The sequence below is a fragment of the Pseudoliparis swirei genome, chromosome 24 (genome assembly GCF_029220125.1).
Source record: "Pseudoliparis swirei isolate HS2019 ecotype Mariana Trench chromosome 24, NWPU_hadal_v1, whole genome shotgun sequence".
Classification (NCBI taxonomy): Eukaryota; Metazoa; Chordata; class Actinopteri; order Perciformes; family Liparidae; genus Pseudoliparis; species Pseudoliparis swirei.
In genome coordinates this window covers 18,680,436-18,704,455 of record NC_079411.1, presented here as the reverse complement: position 1 = coordinate 18,704,455, position 24,020 = coordinate 18,680,436, and the positions used below count along the sequence as shown (strand labels likewise).

Genomic DNA, 24,020 nt, shown 5'->3' with positions numbered 1-24,020 from the left:
AGTGGAGACCACCCCCATGAGCCAGAAGAGAACGTATTAACCCTTGTGTTGCCTTCGGGTCAATTTGACCCGATTCAATGTTTCACCCTCCTGTCGCCTTCGGGTCAATATGACCCGATTCAATGTTTAACCCTCCTGTTACCTTTATATTTACTAACATATTTTACCCTTGAGGTCAATATGACCCCAGCTATTAAAATCTCCAGAAAATTATTAGAATTAATATTGTTTTCCAAGTTTAAGTGTGAGGTACTTTATGTTTGTTTGTTGACTCCCGAAAGAACACCGACATTAAACATTGAATCGGGTCAAATTGACCCGAAGGCGACAGGAGGGTTAAATATTGAATCGGGTCAAAATGACCCGAAGGCAACACAAGGGTTAAACCTTCAGCACAGAAACGGACCGGATATTTATGGTTATTTATCATAGAAATATCATGGGTACAACATGAACCGCTGAAGCACACAGAGAGACAGACACAGTGAATATACTGTGGGATATCTGAGTACAAGCATCTATGAATGACAGAGTGCAGAATTTCATCTTAAAGAACAAACCAGGAACATATAACATTAAAGTGGGATAAATCCATACATCAGCACCTTCATTACAATACACCGAGAGCTAATTATATTCTATGTAGTTATATTAGATGATGATGAATTGTATAACTTTACGATCTACAACTCCACTATTTTGGTTCACTCTCACCGCTCTCATGGCGTCATCTTTGGTCAAAAACAGGCAGCTGTTTTTAAGTGAAAGACCCTGAGTGAAAGACCCAAATTTGTAATTTGTGAGAATGGGATATACAAAATAAATAAACTGAATTGAATTGAGTGCACTATCTGCCCCACAGAGCAACCAAACACAGGTAGACGCTAGTTGGTGAACACAGTGGAGCATTTAGCAGTTAACAAGATGTTTCCCTCAGGATTTGATGGAGACCAAAAAATATAGCTAAAAGAGTGCGAATATTGGATTTAGATTCAGAACTGACGATTGTGTCGCTCTTGAACTGCTGGGTGGGTAAATAAGCAACCGTTTGCTAACCAGCTCAACTTTAAAAAAAAAAAAAGTTGATATGTCAATGTTGTGTAAGTTTTTGCCATTTTCAGAAAATGTCTAAGACGTTAACGATACTTTGCTTAAATATTGTCATGCACAACGTGGGACAAACTACTTGGTAAACTTAGAAAGATTTAATAACAGTTCTAAACTCCCCCAACTTTACAGAAATGTAGCTGGGTAGTTGTGCCAGAGCTTGATGGGTTGGCTTGCTCTGTGGTGCTGCATGGAGTACCTTCAAGACAGGTGTTTTCTGCATATTTATAAGTGCTTTAAACAAGATCTGGAGAATTTCTGTCTTCTCTCAACAACTCTCTACATGGCGACAACTGACCCGGCGGCTCACAGCTAATGCTGCCAAAAGCGCTAACAATGCAAAGTACATTTTCCGCTGTAACCGCCATATGAATGCAGAGACTACCCTTCTTTGTTGTATGTGATTTTACTGCAACTGTAGCGCTACTTACTGTTAACAACCAAACTAGGGTTCCCGTGCTGCCAAGATCATGCTTTTCATCACATAACAAAATCCACGTTGGCTCCAACACTGCATTAAGAACAGACGTGGATAACCACAAATACAGATACACAGTATGCCGTTCCTACCGACAGATGGGCCTTTAAGCACTTATGTTGCTGACAGACATGCAGACCTCAGACTAATCAAACTGCTGCTCCTGTTACTGACCTTTCTATTAGTGAGAGATCTGATACTAGGGTCAGTATGTTGCCTCAGTGTGAGTGGAGAAAGAGCAGGAAGATATGAAAAAAAAAAAAAAAATGTAATCTGGAAAATGTGATATTTCTTTACCCAGTCAAGAGTGCAACGTTTCCCCTTCCTTCAAATATAATTGAATGTCAGTGTTTTTTAAGTTTAAGATAGCTTTCCCACTGATGACAGTGTCCCATCGAACTGGTAAGTCTGTGCTAAAGCAAGGCTGCAGAGCTAAATCACAGCACCAAAGCACTGTGAAGATAGTAAGTCTCTGATTCAGCTTATACACAACAATCCAACAACTTTATGAGATTCTACATGAGATCCATTGGAAATTCTTTATGAACAGACCAAATCGCAGCTAGCATTCTACAAATACAAGCAAATTCTTAATCATCAAAAGACAATGTCCTAGTATACAATGAAAAAGCAAAAAACCACGCTTAAGTAAAGGAATGTATCGTATAAACTTAAGATAGCCGCAGTGTACTCAAGTAGAGAAAGAGGCTGTTCATGATAAGGATCTATATAAAGCAGTTTGTTGCTGTGTCTACACAAAGAAAGAAAGAAACGGACACTGAATGTGACTTGGATGCATTTTTACATCAACATCAAAAATTTGGCCTGAAAAAAACTAGTTCATCCTTCTTTAACCCTTGTGTTGCCTTAGGGTCATTTTGACCCAAATCAATATTACACCCTCCCCCCGCCTATGGGTCATTTTGACCCGATTCAATGTTTCACCCTCCTGTTACCTTTATATTTACTAACATAGTTTACCCTTTGGGTTCAATTTGACGCCAGCAATTAAAACCTCCAGAAAATTATTAGAATTAATATTGTTTTCCAAGTTTAAGTGTGAGGCACTTTATGTTTGTTTGTTGACTACCGAAAGAACACCGACATTAAACATTGAATGGGGTCAAATTAATCCGAAGGCGGGGGGAGGGTGTAATATTGATTCGGGTCAAAATGACCCTAAGGCAACACAAGGGTTAAAGAAAGAAGCAGGGTTTAAAAATGATCATCTCACTAGTGCCATATTAAGGCAGCTATATTGTTAATCAATGGTCGATTAATACTTTTATTAGACAGCATATCACTAGGATGTGCGTCATTACGTTGCATCGTTTAGTTATGTCGCGCATGAGGATGCATGAATCCTTGATGCACATTCCCGCCTGTTGTTTCACGTTATTTCCCTGATGAACATGTGGCGATACTGCGCCAAGATACACAGCATTGCTACTAAGCAGACATAGATGGAAACAATGCTGGACATAAAATGCTTTTCACGTGTTCTATGATGAAGGAAATGCATTCAATGCATTTGCTCGAGGTCAAAGACAGAATGTGACATTATGTGTTTTAATGAGTTTACTGTAGGCTATCCAAACATAATTTTCCAAAAAGGACAGTATTTCAGTGTGAGGATATGACTGGAAGGAGTAGGAGTCGGTATGGTATGACGAAACACACTTACTGTCAGAGTTGGGAGATTTACGTCCATGACTAGGCGAGGAGCAGCGGAAGGTGGTAACGATGGTGTTGTGGTGAGGGTTTGGGTGGTGCGCGTGGTGCACTGGTAGGTGGTGGCCATTGTTTTCTGGGGGAGCTCTGGTGATGCTGATATCGGGCTTACTGACATCTCCGGGAGTAGGAGGCTCAAACTTGCGAGTGTGATTCTGCTCAGGCGTCCGGCTGGTGCCGTTGTTGTTGTAGTTGCCCTCATTACGACGGATCACCGGGGAATCGGTCACCGTCTTGGCAAAAGTGACCTCCCTCTTGTGGCTCATCTCGGGGGTCTTGGTGTGGCCCAGGACTTCGGGGCGCTTCAGGGCGCTTGTGGCCGCAAAGCGAGCGGAAGCGGGGCTGTTGACGTTATCCACCTGCCTGCTAGAGGAAGAGGAGATGTCGATGGAGAGTTCGGAGCGCCGCGACACAGGCTCGGGGGTCTTGGAGCCCCCTCCGCCCATGATGGAGCGAGGTTGGGTGTAGTTGAGGTTGTTTTCGTTGATGGTGGTGGCGACGGTGCCCGCAGTGGCGGTGCCCAGGTCACGGTAGTAGATGCTGGTGGGAGACATGGCGTTGCGGTGAGGGGAGTTGGTCGTCCGACGGGAGCCGGGGGATAAGTGGGATGAGGTGTCGACATCCTCCACCTCAAAGGACCTCTTCAGAGCTGCATGGGAGGGACAAACACAACTCAGTCATGGCGAGATTTGACCGCTGGAAACAACTGAGGTGATTCACTGGGAGAAAATGAATCAGCAACTCTTCTGCAAGTCATTTTGAGTCAAACAGAAATCCCCACACATTCTCTGGTTACAGCTTCTCCAGTACCAGGATGTTCTGCTTCTCTTCGTCTTTTATATTGGGCCATAGACTGATTAATCATAACAAATAATGGGCAATGAAAAAAATGTAATCATTAATAAATAAGTAAATTGTTGCTTCGACTACATGGAAATGTTCTACATGCAAGTATTAGAAGTAAAATTGCTAGTTAAGTAGAAAAATGCCCCCTGCAACAGATATATTATTATTATTATCATTTTATATTATTGCATTATTAGTTTGTTAGGCGGATCTTAGGTGGAACTGCCAGACTTGTGAATCATGACAAGGGCCCCCACAAAAAATATTTTTAGTAAATAGCTGCCAAATAGATTTAGGGGATTATAAATAACAATATTTCCAACTGAAACCCACTTGTGCAAACAACAATACATGCTAGCCAGCGTTATTGACATTTTCAGAGAATTATTCTGCCTTCACCTGCGTTCCACCCACATAAATACATCACCATGTTCAATGGGAATAATACTACTACTACTAATAATAATAATGCATTTAATGTGTATAGCGCATTTTGTAGTACTCAAAGACACTGTACATTTTTGTATTCATCCTAAAAGTTATACAATAAAAACAAAAGAAATACAAATAAAAGAAATAAGAACATACAGCACAAAATCAAATATTTACAGCAGTTTTTAATTGGTAAGTCATAAAACATTCATCAAAGAGGTTGTACCAATTAACTGAGGAGTAAACAATGTTATTATTTTTCTGAAACTCATAATGAACAGTATCAAAGTACTGTAGTACAGCGCCTGAGGTTTGAGGGTGGCAACACAGAGAAAACAGCATGCTCCAGCCATTAAGCCATACTTATCTGACTTCATTACATCCTCCTCACCAGCAGCAGCTCTTTCACTGTACTCTAGTCGCCTCCATGTTTAAGTTGATTCATGTGTTCTTTTGTCCTGACATGTGTGTGTGTGTGTGTGTGTGTGTGTGTTTGTCTGTGTCTAAAATTATCAGTTTTTTCACACAAAGCCATTTGAAGCCATTCACGACATCAGCCAAGCATTGTTTCCTGCCAGGCGTTTTGGAGGAAAAAAAGAGTCCCAAGTCTTATTGTTACTTATTGTTCATGACGAGCAACACAAGCACAGAGATAGAGGTAACATCCTTCTCCTCGGTTAGTTGTGACGTGAGAACTATAACTGCTCAATGCCGATACCGCGGGATGGGATTACCCCCTGGGAAGAGTGCACTGGCTCAAAGTCAACTTGAATTTGACTCCCATCATTGAGTTGCTCTGCCATGCGAATGGCCCGGAGCTGGTATCATAATGACACATAGTTGGGCCGGCCCGCTCACGCACACCCGTAAGAGCATCATCTCCTGTTTCCTGCAATCCGGAACGCAGTGCTGATTATTCGATCTGCTTGTGGCTTTTATGTAGTTTTGTTAAAAGTGCTCCTAAAAAGATGAATGTGTGTGTGTCACGAGAATGTATTTGTGCATATCTTTAAGGGACTACACCCACAAGAGGAGACCTGGGGGCCCCAGCCCCACTGCACTCTGTATACAACTCTGTCAGGGGATGCAGAGCTCAACACATACACACACAGCTAATATAATTTACTGTGATGAGCTGCATCATTCAAACATAGTGGACGTTTGATACAATTTACCCCTCAACAAAAATTCCGGCTGGAGCCCAAGCATTTTTCTATTTCCGTGTTTCATCGGACACACCAAGGAACGTTCTTGTTCACCGCTGGAATAAACGGACCTGCTCTCACGTCTCGGAGTTTATGGTGATTTATGTTACAAATCGCCTTAACCCCTCAACTACTCCCTTTACCTCAATCTTAAAGTGTGGTTACCTTTCATCTTTTGGCATTCTTGCACTATAGGAGGCTGTTGCTGAGGCTTTTAAGGCTATAGCTTTACATTAAGAACTACCTACATTATTTGTGGAGCGCATGAGATAACCCACACTAGGCACACAAGACACAACCCCCTTCAACATCCTTTGTGATGCCAACATAGTTCATTATCCAGTAAGGCACCAGCTTTAAAATCAAACCCTTTGATAGAGATACACGTAAAACAATTAACTTGCAATTTGTAAGCTGGCGCCCAAACCCACATTGCCACTGGACTGTGTTCGCTGCTTTCCTCGGCCTCGTGTTTTACGAGTGATGAGAGGGAGCCCAAGGCCGTGGTCACTTTCAACTCCGGCCAGAGAATAAGTCGGGTCGATGAAAATTGCTCTGCAGATTTCACAAGGGAGTTCGGGGGCTGCGAAGCGCCCTTCAAGGCTGCACTGTGTAACAACGAGGCGCTCATTCTGGCCTCCATTGAGAGCCGACACACTTTTGGAACACCCGTGAGCAAGCTAACGTCTCCTGACACATGCTGTAGACTTGCGTTACGTTGTAGCAGAGCTGTGAGAACTAAAGCTGAACATAGGAAGGATATCAGGATGCGTACTCACACACGTTTGCCCAAATAAAACAGCTGAACCCAGATGCTTTTTTCCCAGTGACCTGTTAAGTGATCTTAGATTAGTATTTCTGTTCTGGGCTGCTTTGTGGGTATATGGCCACGGGCTCGGGACCACAGCACAGGACTTGAGTGCTTTCCTCTCAAGCCGTTTGTTTGTATGTAGAGACCGTGCAGCCATGTGTGCATGATTTAAGAGCAGAGATGAATTTGAATCTTTCTGTGCTTTCATGTTGTCTGGGAAAATAGAGAAATGGGCGGGGGCATTCAGGGCATCTCTCACTCAGATGATCGCTCAACTCTCCATATTTTTAACGATCACGCTTGTTTTCGTCTCTTGGGTCTTTCTTCATCATGTATTTTATAGCTCCATCCAGGATATTCTTTGCATGAATATTACACAGACGTATAGGATCACGGAGCATTAGAAGGAAGAAGGAAGGAGTGTGGTACTGACAGACGGTTGAAGGAGTATCGTTCCCAGTGAAACAGCATTCCCAGACTATGAGCTGGAAGCGAGAGGTCAAGTCCACCTCGCAGCAATCTCATTAACAGGAGCCTCATCTCCCCACGTCCCGGTGCTACCTATCACCACCCAGCGTCCGGTATCTCACACCGTCCCGCGTGGGGAAGATAATGCAGCACGGCACAATGTAGCAACAAAATGTTGTGCAACAAAAACAAAGATGGAGGCAGCTGTACACTCGCTTTGGTTCATGGTCCTTCGTCCTATAATGCGACCCAGGTGTGAGGCTCGGCTGCCTCTTTATCATCGGTGTCATCACTTCATCACTTTTCTCTCAAGGACGCCCCCGACCGATGAGAGCAAAACATTCGGTATCATCTCAGCCCAGATGCGTCCACAGGAGATAGTCGAGGGAGGAAAACGAACAGAGAGACAAGAGGGAGAGGAGGAAAAAGAGACTGGAGATAGAGAGGCAAAGAGGTTGCACGGTGGGAAATGGCGAGGTAAAAACGGGACAAAAAGTCAACAAGAATTAGTTAACATGCACTCCTTCTACAATTTGAAGTCCTGTGATAGTGTTCTCTAACTGATGGTCTGAGGGTCACACCCATGCAGCTTGTTACTTTGTTATTTCTTGACCAAATACGTCTTGACGTATACGTCTCTAAACATCTCATGTATAATGAAAATATTTATTTTCTTCTTCAGAATCTACATTAGTTTCTAAGAGGGGAAAGCATGAGTCGTGTGGACTTGACCAGACAGACATGTGCGTTGTTATGTCATTAAAACATCTGGGACAGTCTGACAAGCTAAAAAAAGACTTGTGATCAGGCCAGCGCAAAGTTATATTGCACCATGACATTACAATATTGAAAATCATAACACAAATTATTCATCCTCTAGTCTAGAATGATGTCAATGTTAAAAAAACATCTGTGAAATAATTTGAGCTCAACACAAACTGCATTAAGATGCATTCCATCACTTTAACATCTTGTTCACATACTCTTTATGGATTAATTAATTCTGATGATTGTCGTGAAGCTGCCGATATTGAATCCCTACACTTCAGATGTATCACAATAAGATACTCATGAACAGAGCCCGGTGCCCACTGACCGACTCTGCCATCCCAAGAACACTTCCTTCCGGTCACTCCCCTGCACACCTCTTTATACTTAATATGTAACATCTAATTTCACATGTCACCTTAATACACACACTTACAGTACCCTGTCTACAGCACTGTTATATGTTTGTGCACTTTATTTTATATTATACCATTGTAAATGTATTGTTTAAATTCTTGCACTATTTTGACTGTTGATTGTTGTTGTTTTGTTTTTCTGTCTAATGTGTACACACCAGCCGCCAAGTCAAATTCTAAACACGTAGCAAATAAATGATTTTTTTTTAATGAAATCTGGGATCTCTTTTCTGTGTTTTTCACACCTGAAAACATAATTGCACCTCATTACTTTGTTAGAAGGTGAACTCTGCACATGCAGTAACAACATGAAACCCACTGTACCAGGAATTGAATCAATAAAACATGTACTGTACTGGGAAAAACCTTGAACTCCTAATCGGTCTGGTAATTCTAGCCTCAGGCAATAGGTCAAGTAATCCAGACAGTTACTCTGTCAAACACGGCTTACATAAAACCAGTTTATGCACAGTGGAGTTCATCAGATGACAGTAACCGCAGGATATAAGTCAATGTGGTCAAAACCATGAAAAACATCCTATTTGACAAGACAAGGCCAAACAACGGGCGATATAATTCCACACTACGGTATATTTGCTTAGCCAGACCGAACCTTAATGCTAAGCTTTCAAACATAGGTTTCCCTTTGCTGCCCACTCGTGGTGTTGGGTTTACATCGGTACAGCTCACCGTTTCAGATTTACTGTGCGGTTCCCTGCTGGTCTGGTCGACTCCCTGTGTCCGGCACAAAGGAATGTGCCCGCCACATTCCTTTGTGCATTGGAGATGTTTGGCGAAGAGGGGGGGGACAAGTGATTGAAGAAGTGAAGTTGGCGTTGGTCAAAGTCTTTTCTTCAGTTTTTCAAAAGCATCAGGAGGATCTGAATCCTTTTTAGAAGCAAGAGGCAATTTCACCCCTGATTGAGGATTTGTTGCACCACACACACACACACACACAGCCCAGGGTGCCCATGTAAAATAGAGGGCAGACGGGGAGGAGAATGCCAGCTGAAATGGGAGGCTTATATCCTGACTCTACATCTGGTCTGACACAGTCATATACCAGCGATGCCTTGCATGCTTTTCTGGTTTAAAATATGTCTTAGAACAAACAGGACCACTGAGGCCTGTTAAGAAAGGGTTGTATTTATGAACATAAGCCCCGCAAACCTCCTTAATAACACACTGGCCTTTCTGCCAAGTTCACAAATTGTACCACACACATCTACCATGTCAATGCTCATTTTCTGTCTGACAACAACGTGGCACCTTGAGGCAGATAATCAGTGCAAAATACCTTGGATTGGACTCAAGGCTCAGTTTAGGTTGGCAATCATACCAGGAGCCCATGTACGACTCTACAAAGTCTGTGTGCATGTACAAATATGGGTTCATTCTGGGATTAGTCTCTGGTGACTCACTCGTTTAGATACATTTTCTACCTTTTAGAAAACCATAATATTGTTTCAGTGTGTAGTTGTTATGGTGGTTTCTATCATCCCTTCTCCATAATAGTCCCACAGCGAGTCCATCCGAGATGCATTATTACATCTTAAGCGTGCTCACCAATTACAGTGACTCTCCCTCTCCGTGCCCATTTCCTCCTCAGTGTGCGATGCAGTGCAGTGCAATGTACCGGAAAACATAATGATCTCAGATCAAATGGGGATTTACTCTGTCAAGTGTTTGCCTTGCGCCTCTCTCTAGCGCTCTCTCTGCTCAGAATGGAAACACTGGAATGGATCTACCCCACCAATATAATCTACTGGTGGAGTAGATTATGGTGGTCAGTCACTATTAGGTACTGGATGCAGCAGGTGCTTTCTGTGTGTCGATCCTATGTGTACTGAATGCTATCTTTGACATTACATTATGAGAGAACATATGTTGAGGAACCTGGTTTTGACACATTGTTTTATGTATAACCAGTTATGTCGGTTCCAGGTAAACAGCACCCAAAAAGGACAAACTAAAGAAGCCTATATGGTTATAGTTTGCACCTTGATTTCTAAGAGTGTAGGCTTAAGATTGCTGCACGCGATCTACTATAAGCATGAATAAAAAAATGAAGGCTATGCCATGATTTCTGCTCACAAAATAAACCAGTAAATCCCGGGGTGTGCTCGAGATGAAGTAGTTCGTATTGGTTAGTTGTACAACCACAACTGAAGGCTAAAGTGTTTATAGCCTTTTCTCGACTGCCAAACTCAAGGCCAAAAGATGACCATTATGGAAAGAAACGGGATCCGACAATCAATCACGTGAGAACAGTAACTAAGATTTTACATTGACATTTTCACATTACTAACTAACCCTAACCCTAACCCATTAAATGAATAGGGGAATAGTTCACCAGTTCATACTGAAGTACAGGTGAAGCAGGTAAAACCAGATATTCTCTGTTCTGTGTAGAATTGGCTCTTTAGGCAACTTAAAACTGTCACTTCAATCTGAACACCTTTGTCTGATCATCATAATCAGATGAGTAGAATCGCAAACAAAATAAGCATAAGCAAACTGACACGCCTACATGTTTTCAATTATTAGGGTTTTTCAATTAAATTTTTTAGCATTAAAAAATCCAGCCAGATTAGTTTTATCTTATTGAAATGTTGCATGTCAGTAAGACAGAGATGATGTAAACACAGATGAATTCAGTGAGTTCTGGCAACTGATTATTAAATGAATCAACCAGGTTATTGAACAGTGGTGAGCTACCTGAACTGGTCAAACAAGAGCAGGCCTAAAGAGTACTTCCAGTAATCGGGATACCGATGAGGAGTTACACTTTTTCTGATATCTCAGTGAGCACCGGGCCGAAGACCAGCTGGAGGGACGTAGTTTGACCGGACGAGGAACAGGAAAGAAAAGGGGAAGGATGAGGAAGAGGAGGACAAAGGGAATTAATACCAGCTATGCACCGGCTTAGCCAACAAAAGAGAAACACAGTTGTGAATGTTGAATGGGGAGGTGAGACAGATGTTAGCTCTTAACGCAAAAGGTTTCCACTGTCTCCCTCGTAGGGCTTTCTGCTGAGGGCTTTCCGGTGCTGGAATAGTTTGGTGTCAGTGTTGTGTTTGTTTCTATTATTGACGTAACTTGGGTATAATCAAAAGCAGACTGAAGGCTACAGGGACTTGGCTCAACACCTTGTTGTTAACTGTGACAAGCACACATACACAGTAACTACACAGGCACACACACAAAGTGGAAATATATTGTTCAATATTAATACCATTCACACACCTCTGCCAGATGTTGCTGCTCAATATAAACTCATAACAATGACATACAAAAAGTGGAAGAAAAGCAGAGAACAAACTACAAACCTTCGAAATCTGAAATAATCCCCTCCAAGTGTGGATTGACTCCAGAATCGGACATCTTTTCAGGCATGAAAATCTCACAAAAACGTTCAACGTTCAAGTGGGCTTCCTCTTATTGCTGAAGAAATTCCAAAATAGAGTGAATGAGAAACAGAGTCCGGACTGACAACTCTCTGAAGAAGGAGCAACTTATTTTCTCTGACTGCCCACTAACTTTACTATATCGCTGCATTCAGACTTCAGAGAGTGCGAAAAAGGCAAGCCTCCTCCCTTCTCCTCCCCTCCCTGCAGCTAGAAACACACTCCCCCTTCTCCCTCGTGTCCTGTGTGTGAGTGTGAGTGTGAGTGTGTGTGTGTGTGTGTGTGTGTGTCCCCCTCCGCTGAAACATGCACACGCAGGCATTCACGCAGACAACAAACACCGTCATTCCCCTTTCTTTCCCGACCTAAGTGGCTCTCCGGCCTGATTTCAGACAGTGAGAGTGGACAATATGTCACACGGTCACTTCAGCCGAGTTAACCTGTAATCAGACAGGATCCTCCGTTACAGCTGTGGCTCTTCTAACGGCCCTCACGAGGGAGGCCCCGTCTCACTCTGTCACGGCCTCGGCGGGACTACAGTTTAAGTGAGAGTTTGAGGCTTCGGCCTTTCGAGTAAACAACCTCCACACAATATCTGACATGTTAATTAATGTGCAGTCACTCCTGCGCGGAGCTGCTTTCCTGTGACAGAAAACAACTAAACATGAGAGACTTCCTGGAGAAAGTTGACATTAGGGATATATATATATATATATATATATATATATATACGCCGGCGCTTCGGGGCAATCAGAGGGTTGATTCGTGCGCCAACCCACCCTCGGTGATGTCGCATTATCAAGAGGATCATAGGAATTGAAGCTCGCTGGACACAACTGACCAGCGAGTGTAGCGCACACTTCTTCTGTGGCGGGTATGGCAAACTCTTCTTGTCCTTGGAGCTGCTGTGGCCAGTTCATAGTTCTTTTGAGGGATTGACGAAGAAACAATGTTGGTAAAAGTGATGAAATGTAAAAGTTGCTTTCTGCATTTAGTTAACCGTATCCACTGTCTCCCTGTGGGACATGCTACAGCATCACCCACAGGAACAAGCAGTGATGCTATCGCTGTAACGACTGATTGGTCATGAGTGAGCGGCTTTTCACAACTTCCTGTTTGGAAGCCAGATGTGATTGCGGATGAGATTTGTGGTGAATTGTCCCTGAATCCACGTCTGCTGTACCATTTGCACACTAATGGGGAAGGTCACAAGAGTGAATAGAAGCTGGTCCACAATAAGGCCTTGAAGGAAATGTAAAACTGAATGGCCACAGGAAGCTCACATGAAGGCAATAAGGTGCCAGTGCCTGGCGCTTTTACAACCATGTGAGCAGTCGGGAAATATCCCCCTTGAATGAAAAGCTCCATTCTAAGGGGCACCAATGTGATGCCAAGCCCACCCAGAGGCCCCTAACCCTAACACCCGAGAGGTCGACCCTAACACAGAATATCGCTGTGCGTTTACGCTGCAGTCTGGTTATTTCATACAACAACCAACGCAAAGGCGTTTTAGGATAAGGAACAGAGTGTGGTGCATTTGCATTCACTCTATCTTAAATGTATCAATCGCAGAACTTTACTGGGTAGACTATCTGCCCCCTGAGACGCTTGTTGTCCAATGCTGTGCAATTACGCTTTGAGTGCATCACACACCCTGACCGCTGTGTGTGGGCTTTTATACTTAATGAGTCTGTGCGTGCATGCATGTTTGCGTTGCCCCTCGACAAGTGTGTGAAAATACATACATGCATGTGGGTTGGTGTCCTCTCACATAATGTATCAGCCTCATTTACCAGGGCGTCAAATACCACTGCTTTGCCACGCCCCCCCTACCCCTCGGTGTCTGATACAGAGGCATAGCGAGTCCTCAAGACGCAACAGGCTTTCCGGTAACTACAAAGTAAACCCCTCTGTGTCGTTATTATGATGGGGAAAATGTGCGTAAGTGATGTTGCTTTACTTAGTTTATGTAGTTATTTTAAGACCAACCATAAGCCTTAACTTTACTATATATAAAAATAAATATATATAAACAAGGATATTATGCTATAGGGTACAAACGTGTGTGTGCCCGTGCAGACCCAAGTTGCAGGCTGGAAACCATATGCCACAAGCCTCTCTATAGTACTCAATTAGACCAAAACACACACCTCGCCCACCTCCCTGTGTATTTATCCAAACACTGGTGGGCTGGTGGCTGCGAGGCAAAGCCTGAGCGACAGATTGAGGAAAAGGCTCCAAAACAACATCTGGAGAAGCGTGTGTTTGTGTGTGTGTGCGTGTGTTAGCAATGTGAGTAACATTACTTGAATACACGTGCACGCGCACATGTGGTTACTTGACTGCGACTGTGGACGCGGGTGCGTTTGTGTGCCCCTTAAATAGCAGCGTAAACACAGAGGCCTTCGCATAGTGGGATGAATCTGCTTCAGCGAAATCTTTCAGCCCCATATCACGGAGGTGTGCTCTCTTTGTACCTCGTTCGCAGAGTGTAATCTACGAGCGAATACGCAGGCTGTTGTTTACAAAGTCATTTCACGTTTTCATCAACGAGGTCATCACTTCCAGTCATTCCCGATGACACATCTTTGTGTTTATTGTTCACTTCGCAGCTTGTTAAATTCTTTTCTTTCCATTTTCACAGAATAAATCGCTCCGACGTTGTTTAAAATGCGTTTATTGTTTATTGCACATATGACTTTGTTTTAGTGTACTGACATGAAGTTCACACAAGAGACATTACTGTGTACCTAAGAGTCTTTAGTCTTTGTTGCTCGGTCAGTCTTTTCGACAAACAGGAATCCAGCACAACCACAAACATTTCTTGGCAGGAAGTTGCACAAAACCAACCTCTCTATTTAAATGTTGCTTGTTTTTCCAAATGCACTCATGTGTGCGGTTTCAGCATTTATTTAAATAACACCTTTCATAGAGGATCTGTTTGACCTACATATCTAAGAAGGAGGAACAAATTACACCTCTGTGGGGTGAACTAATGTATTGCAGCAGAGCCCAAATGACACGCTGTCTCTGCAGAAATATTGAGCAATTAAACGGTTGAACCGCTACAGAAATGCAAAGAAAGAATAAAGGAACAATTCAAGCAATATATAATTTGATGACAGAACAGTGAGACTGAGGGAGGCCAAGGGGTAGTTCATTGAGAGTAGCACATAAGGCCTTACTTAAACTCAACTCAATCTCTGCCACTAGTCACATACATGTTTTTATTAATACGACAGTTCTTTGGAAAAACTATTATCCTCCACTCTTTCATGGTAAGCTTTTTAAATCTGGCTAATAGCTGTGTGGATAACTTAGGCTGGCATCAATATTGCTGCAGTGGTTTCATTCTTGGATTTGACTTGCTGTGCTTGAGATTGTCATCCTCAGCCCAACGTCATGTGAACCAGGGATCGGTGGACTCTGTGATATCGTGGTGCAAGCAAACTCCCGAGAGTCAGATTCATCTCTACACTCTGAGATATACAGGTTTTAAATCCCACCATATATAGTTATTTGACTCATTGGACAAACATCTATAGTTCCTGGAAGAACATTTTCGGAAGGTTTCACAAGGAACCCTTTCAGAGGGTTCTACCTAAAATAAACAGTGTGGAGGTTTATACCGAGAACCATCGAGGTTCCGCCCAGCACCTTGTGGACGGGCCCTTTTATCAGCCATGCTTTCAACAATCCTTGCCGAAATATTTCTTCTTTAAAGGGTTTCAAATTCCCCTTCTTCAAAAAGCAGTTCTTCAGAAGCTAATGGTTCTGGGTAGAACCTCAGCCCTTCATGAAGGACCCGTTTGGAACCTTTATTTCTAACGGTGATGAGAAATGGCACACCTACGGCACAGTGCCACTGTGGAGGTTATCACTTTTAGTTTCCTGTCTATTTGAATATGAGCGGTGATACATGTATAGATGGAGCTCGTGACACATATGCACTTCATTCTTTAAAATTCTCTTATTAAAAAAGTGAGTTAAATGCTGGCCAGATAATTGTATTAATATGTCAAAAGAATGCATGTTTTGCATGAAATTCAGTAAATGCGTTCCAAAAATGCATTCATCAAATGTTTATATGACGATATTATCATAATAATTAACTTAAATGTGACTTGAGGCATAAAAAGTATTTGTATGTGTGCAGGAAATGGATGTTCGCGCACTCAGCTGGCCTCTGTATAGTTGTTGACACTGGCTGAATCCCCCTTTGCACCTTGCTGACCACAAATACAGCTGCATGTAAACAATCACCTGAATGAGCTTTCGCTGAGGATGTATTTCTATGACACCACCCATGGCTTGACCCGTGTCTCCATCATGTTGATTAATTTCACGAATCCTCCCATGGGTGGACTGAAGGTGCAGTCAGAGCCCTGAACTCCCCCGTTGCTGGCGGTTTTCACGGTCGCCCTCACTTATCATTATGAGACAATAATCTGAGGAACAATATGAGGTGAGATACGGGGTGGGTGGTGGGAGGAGGACTATGGGGCGTTCACTCATAACGGATATCCTGCACATTCAATTCATGGAACATGGTGAGCGTGGTGATTTCCTTGAGTCCCTTTAACCCCCGGGTTTGTGTAAGTGGGGATCCGAGCACATGCGTTTTTGGGTGAGGTCGTGAAGGGCTCTGAGTGGATACATCAGCCCTTCTAAAAACATGGATTCACGTGGGAAAAGAGGGGAAAACACGAAGAGAGAGAGAGAGAGCTCACATTCCATGAAAGAACCATTAAATTAAAGGCAGATTAAAAAGTAACATTGTACACAGCTTGTTCACTTACATGGAGAAAATAAGACAACATAAGTCAAATGTCAGCCCCTTAAAAGAACGAGTGATACATAATGAATCAGAATATTAAGCTCATTCAGCAAAAAGTATGCGTCTATGGCTCCTGGCCTGGACTCCTTCATGTTAACAAATGCATAACTGGTTTTGATGGATTTATTTCACGAGGGGAGTGGACAGATGTGTCCTCAACTCAAACTACTGAATATTTTATTGTTGTCGGTTTGATGAGAAACAGGCCGCGCAAATACTGCAATTAGTGCCTCACAAGACAGTGATTTTCTTCTTGTTTAATTGGCAGAGCATAAAGCAACTTGATGACTCAACTTCTCGCTTCTCTCAAGTCATTTCCAGACGGAACCCCTCGTTTTCCTTTCCCTTTGCTGTATTTCAACAAAATGTGGTGAACATTTGCAGACGACATGTCACATTGAACGTATTATTAAAGGCCCGAGCGTGCAAGCAGGAGGCACCCCGAGTCAAGAGGGATCTAGAGGTCGAGAATGCCACCTGCGCACCACACTTCTCAAACTAAAGTCCCAGGGGATCAGGTAGGAGAGGCGACAGGGTCCAAACAGAACCACACAGCTGCAGGCTGAAAACCAGGAAGTAGCTTGGCCCATGCAGGACTTCCTTAACTGAGGAAGTCTTTACTACATTTCTCCACCTCCCAATAAAAAAAAAAGAAGGAAAAGAAAAAGAAACCCCCTTACGGTCCGCAACATATGGATCATCTATTCTAGATGGAACATTTCACAGAACGTATAAGACAGAAAGGACAACACTGCCCCCCAGTGGTAATAAAAACAGATGCACGGTGTGTCTGCACTCACCCCGCGGCTCAGTCACTTTATTAACAGTCGAATTAAAGGCTAATTTGCACGGTGTCGATCAGCTGGATGTCCGGCCTTCATCACCGGAAGTACCAGATTACTTGTACCCTCTCGGACTGAACACACGTGGGCCTCTAGTAGCACTTAAAATCAATAAAGAGCCACTGATGAAAGGAAACAGGAAGGATCTATTCTACGTTGAGTGAGAAATGCATGTCAGAAGCCACAGAGAGAGAGAGAGAGAGAGAGAGAGAGAGAGAGAGAGAGAGAGAGAGAGAGAGAGAGAGAGAGAGAGACTCTGATGCATGCTGAACATTTCTCAAAAGAGTCTGCTGTGTGTTAAAAACAATATTAGCTGTCGTGTGAGCTCTGCTTCCTGAAATAAACCATATGTGTCAGTCAGAATTAATCTGTCTCCTCGGCTTAAAATGCATCATCGTGACGATGGCTCGAAGATTGAACTCCGTCCGCCTCGAGTCGGTGCAGCTGCTCTGCGGCTCAGCTGTTCGGTCGGGATCCGAACCCGAGGCTGCCAATTACCGCGCGGCAGCCACTTCGCGCGGGGAGATTACGGCTCTGACAGCCGGTCACGTGACGCCCGCTCACTGCTGAACTGCGGTTCTCCACTCAGGGAGAACGGGAGGAAGCGTGTGGAGACAACAACATGGAGGAGACATCGGAGGGGTGTGATGTTTACATGGACACACGCAGAGACGCACACACGCACGCACACACACAAACACACACAGAGACACACACAAACACAGGCACACACACAGAGACAACCAGCAGACACGCAAACACACACACAAACACACACAAAGACACACACGCACATACACACTCACACAGGCACACACAGGCACGCACACACACAACCACAGACACACACACAGAGACACGCACACTCACACCTTCCCACACATACACAGAGACACACGCAAGCACACACAGACACACACTCAAACACACACAGAGATACATGCACACTCACACACCCCCACACACGGACAAGCACATACACACACTCACAGATGCACACACACTCACAGACTGACAGACTTCAGTTGGGTTAAGAAGCCTAACCGGGTGGCTTCTAGCGGACTAACAAAGAACAGAGGAGGAGACTCCTCACAGAAAGCCTTCTCAGCGTTAACATATTGAGATAAGTTGGAAAAAGCCAAAACTTACCAGCTATTCTGTCTCTCTCCATAACTCAACGGCTGCCTCAAATAGTCACATGTAACCTCTCCTTTTTCTCTCCCCTGCTTCCTTCCCTTCAGTCTTTTTTTCTTCTTCTTCTTCATTAAGACTTCCCCTTTCTCCTGATTTAGTCACCCTGTCCCCCTCTTTCAAACCCTCCTTCTCCCTCCCTCCCTCCCCCTCCCCACCCCCATCTCCCCTGCTCTTACTTCCTCCAAGCTTTAATGTCTTCAGTCTGTCAGGATAACAAGTGAACGGAGCAGACGTCCGCAGCCATGTGCGAGTCATATGGAGTTGCTTTCTTTGCTGTCTCTCTCTCATAGCTCTCCTTCTCTCCTACACACACACACACACACACAGGCAGTTTTTTTATTATCCCAGAAACACACAAGCTGACACTTTTGGCCTTTTTTCTCCGTTGGCTTTCTCCAACGTGTTTATTTTGATGCCCTTGATATTGAAGCGAGTCTCTCTCTCACACACACACACACACACACATGACACTATTGTGTCTTTGAAAAAATTGAATAATAGTCCTTTGATCAAAGGTGCTAATCTGAAAATCAACTCCACTTCTAACAGAAGACAACCAAGACATCCTGCTCTATACCAACAACACACTCAGTGCGGTTACATGCAATCGAATTATTGGCTTAGTCGGACTGAAATCGAATTATCTGACTGCTGCCTTGCGCGTACAGATAGATCCCGCCGCCTCACACTGTCATCATCACCTTTCTAAACACACAATATCAGTTATTGTCACAACAACGAATGAGTGAAATGAAGAGTATACTCAGTCCTTGTGTGTGAAGTGCTTCTTAATAAGTATTGTTTCTAATACTATAGTAATAACAACAATAGTAATAAGTGTTATAAGATATTAGCTAATATTTGTATTGACCATCCGATCGTCTCCCAGCCTCAGCTCTGCAGGAAATCACTGGACATCACACACAATCTGATGCAAACATATTTGTTTTTGTGTCTGGAAGAGAAGGCCCAGCAGCTCACTTCCTCTTCCTCTTTCTCACAAGGAGCATCCCTCCTCCTCAACCCACGCCTTCCAAATGTACACACAGCAGCACCAGCTTGAACAGCACACATGGAGCCCGTATAGGAACTTCTGGGGCGAGGCTAATGCTTGGATGAAGCAACGACGTGACCTCACCTGGTGTGTCTCCCGGCACGCAGTGACGACAAACGCCTCCCTCTGGTGTGTGTCTCACATGACTTACACATTTTAAAATATACATTTAACATTTATCAAACAAACACAAATGGTAGATGGTGGAAGCATTCTGAGAGATGCAAGCCATTTCACACACACACACACACACACACACACACACACACACACACACACACACACACACACACACACACACACACACACACACACACACACACACACACACACAAACACAGAGCTCCTACTCCTCTGCTGTCTGGAGGCCTTTTCTGACATCCGTAATGGAGTGAGCAGAAGCAGAGGAGGCAGATTATGGATATTCAAGAGCTGCACTGTGAGTAGATGTAGGATGACTAGCGCTCAAGATCAGATAAAACCAGGATTTATATAAGCCTATGCAGTGTGATTTATCCATCTCTTTAAATGTTGTAGACATTTTGGTCCAAGTGGTTATTTTAGGGTCAATGTGAAATTGGATTGATATTCTGTCATAGTAAACATTTAACAGTACTAAGCTGCCCGTATGGTGCCTATTTATATGTGTGTATAGTCATATAAAACTGATGTGTATATTATATACACAGTTTTATTTTGAAGGGCTAAGACAGCTTTATGGTTTATTCTCTCCATCTAATGTGCTGTATCCTGTGAATACTGTGCTGTATTCCTGCTGAAGTACATCAAAGTGCACGGCAACGGCATCTAAACTGTGATCAAGGTGATGACATGATAAAACTAGTGCTGTGAAAAATAACGCGTTAACTCAGTTAATTCAATTACAGGTTTAACTAGTTTTTTTTAACGCATTTAACGCATGCGCAGAATGAGCTTCCAATCCGTCTGTTGTTGGTCGTCGGGACGAAAAAAAAGTCACTTGCAAAATGAGCTTCCAATACACCACTTCAATCTGAACTAGTTCAAGTTTCAAGTTTTTATTGTCACATCCCCTTTTATACAAGTATAATCGGTTTGTGAAATTCTTATGTGCAAAACACCCGACAGCAGTAGCAGACTAAAAAAAGAATAAGAATGAGAATAAACTATACAATATCCACACAAAAAAAAAGAAGAAAGTATTAACAATATATATATAAAACAATGTAATAGAATATACATCATGACAATATATATATATAAAACAATGTAATAAAATATACACTTTTTTGAGACAATATATATATATATGTATATACATACAATATATATATACAATATATATATATATAAACAATGTAATAAAATATACACCATGGCCATAGATATTCACAGAATATGTTCTGGTGTATGGTGTTAATGAGGGTCTCAGTCCTTGTTCAGCAGCCTGATGGCCTGACTGAAGAAGCTGTCCCTCAGTCTGTTTGTGCCGCACTTGATACTGCGGTATCGCCTGCCTGACGGTAGAAGGGTGAACAGTTTGTGGCCGGGGTGGTTATTGTCTTTCATCATCCGTTTGGCCCTGGCCACGCACCGCTTGGTGTATATGTCCAGGATGGAGGGAAGCTCACCTCCAACGATGTACTGTGCCGACCGCACCACCCTCTGTAGTGCCCTACGCTCCAGGGCGGTGCAGTTCCCGTACCAGATGGTGATGCAACCTGTCAGAACACTCTCGATGGTACTGGTGTAGAATGATCTGAGGATGCGGGGGGCCATGTTGAATTTCCTCAGTCGCCTAAGGAAATACAGGCGTTGTTGGGCCCTTTTCACCACGTGAGTGGTGTGCGTGGTCCATGTGAGGTCCTCGGAGATGTGCACGCCGAGGAACTTGAAGCTGCTGACCCTCTCTACTGCAACTCCGTTTATGGAGATGGGGGTGTGCTCTCCTCTCCGCTTCCTGTAGTCCACGATCAGCTCCTTGGTCTTCTTGACGTTGAGGATGAGGCTGTTCTCCTGGCACCACTGTACCAGTGATCCAACCTCCTCCCTGTAGGCTGTCTCGTCGTCGTCGGTGATCAGCCCCAACACTGTTGTGTCGTCAGCAAACTTGATGATGACGTTGGAGCTGTGCATGGCCGTGCAGTCGTGGGTGTACAGGCAGTAGAGGAGAGGGCTCAACACGCATCCCTGAGGGGCTCCCGTGTTGAGGGTCAGCGGCTCTGAGGTGGTACTGCCCATCCTCACCACCTGGCGGCCCGACAGGAAGTCCAGTATCCAGCTGCACATGGTAGAGTGCAGGCCTAGACCTCTGAGCTTGGTGTCGAGCTTGGCGGGAACAATAGTGTTGAACGCTGAGCTGTAGTCCACAACCAGCATTCGCACACAACAGTTCCTCCTCCAGGTGGGAAAGGGCGGTGTGAAGTGCCATGGCAATGCGTCGTCGGTGGATCTGTTTTGACGATATGCAAATTGCCATGGGTCCAGCGTGGCAGGCAACATGGAACAAATGAAGTCCTTGACCAACCTCTCAAGCATTTACTGACAATCGAGGTGAGGGCTACGGGTCTCCAGTCATTCAGGCAGGTTACCTTGGGGTGTTTGGGGACAGGCACAATGGTGGACATCTTGAAGCTCTCAGGAACAACAGCCTGGGACAGGGAGAGGTTGAAGATGTCTGCGAAGACTCCTGCCAACTGGTCTGCACATGCTCTGAGGGCGCGCCCGGGATGTGGTCGGGACCTGCCGCCTTCCGGATGTCCACCCGCTAGAAGGCTCTGCGCACGTCAGCCTCAGAGATGATCAGCAGGCTGGTCTCCTCAGGCAGCGCTGCCTTGGCGGGCTGCCGTTCACGTCGAACCGAGCAAAGAATGTATTTAGCTCGCCTGGGAGGGAGGTAGAGGAGTTCTCTTCACCGCTGGTTCTCCTCTGAAGTCCGTGATTGTCTGTAGCCCCTTCCACACACCTCTCACGTCATGGCTCTTGAGCTTTTCCTCCACCTTGTTCCTGAACTCCCGCTTGGCAGAGCCGATGGTCTTACGGAGGTCGAAGCGGGCTCTTTGTATTCCGCCATATTCCCGGAGTCAAAGGCGGTGTTACGCGTGCGGAGTGCAGCGAACATCGCCATTTATCCACGGTTTCTGGTTGGGATAAATCCGAACCGACTTGGTAGGAACAACGTCATCTATGCATTTCTTGATGAACCCGGTGACTGAGGACGCGTACTCACTGACGTTGTTGTCCGACGCGACCCTGAACACATCCCAGTCAGTACGTTCAAAACAGTCCTGTAGCATAGACTCCGATTGGTCCGACCAGCGTTGCACTTCCTTCACAGCGATTGGTTGCTGCTTTAGCCTCTGCCTGTAGGCGGGTAGTAGTTGGATGGAGCGGTGGTCCGATTTGCGGAACGGTGGGCGGAGGAGGGCTTTGTATCCATCCCGGAAGGGAGTGTAGCAGTGGTCGAGAATCCGCTCCCCCCGCGTGTTGCTTGTTATGTGTTGGTAGAACTGGAGAACTTTCTTCAGGTTCGCTTTGTTGAAGTCCCCGCCACAATGAAAGCAGCCTCGGGTGTGCCGACTCCTGCTCGCTGATCGCCCGTAGAGTTCCTTCAGCGCTATGTCCGTGTTAGCTTGAGGCGGAATGTACACAGCAGTTACGGTGACTGCTGTAAACTCCCGGTAGCCAGAATGGTCGACACATGAGCATTAGGTACTCCAGGTCCGGGGAACAGAACGACTTGAGAGTATGTACATGACTTTGGTTGCACCAAGATCTGTTTATCATGAGACATACCCCTCCACGATCTTTACCAGAGAGAGTCTTTGTTCTGTCCGCGCGGTGGACGGAAAATCCTGCCGGCTCGATGGCTGAGTCGGTAACCTCCTCCGACATCCATGTCTCCGTAAGGCAGATGATGCAGTTGTCCTTAGTTTCCCGGTGGAATTGAATACGAGCCTGTAGCTCGCATAGCTTATTGTCCAAAGACTGTACATTTGCCAGTAAAATGGTGGGTAGTGGGGGTCGATTGGCTCGACGTCTCAGCCTAACCAGCACGCCAGCTCGCTTCCCCCTCCGTCGGCGACGTTTGCGTGAGATCGCGCCTAAAATGGACGGAGATAGTTCCGCTACTGTTCCTGGCGGGACGTCCGAGTAAGAGTTGAAAAACTCTGGTAGGCGGCGAGCAACTGCCGATCCAATCTCCAGAAGTGTGCATCTGTCGTACGTTAACTGGCTGCTAACGTTTTGTGCAAAAATAGTCGCAATAAGAAGAATAAATAACAAAAAACTACTACAAAATCCGGGAGCTCGCAACACAGCAGCCATCACGTACGGCTCTCATGCAGACGGTCGTGCTGTTCATCGGTAATGATCCTTCCGCAGGTTCACCTACGGAAACCTTGCTACGACTTTTACTTCCTGTAGATCAGGGGTCTCAACACGTC

The 24,020-nt window shown here is 44.5% G+C and overlaps 1 protein-coding gene across 3 annotated transcripts in view; it reads right to left on the bottom strand.

Moving 5' to 3' along the window:
• Positions 1 to 18,577, bottom strand: part of septin9b (septin 9b) — a 62,797-nt gene extending 44,220 nt beyond the window's left edge. For 2 of the 3 annotated variants that reach the window (XM_056409003.1, XM_056409001.1), the window contains exons 1-2: positions 11,592 to 11,776; positions 3,270 to 3,965 (exon numbers count right to left, since the gene is read on the bottom strand). In XM_056409003.1, the coding sequence (XP_056264978.1) occupies positions 3,270 to 3,965; positions 11,592 to 11,658 (763 nt within the window). In that variant the 5' untranslated portion in view covers positions 11,659 to 11,776. Of the gene's footprint in view, positions 1 to 3,269; positions 3,966 to 11,591; positions 11,777 to 18,497 lie in introns of those variants that run through there. The other variant, XM_056409002.1, reaches the window with a different exon arrangement.
• Between the last annotated feature and the right edge of the window lie 5,443 nt (positions 18,578 to 24,020).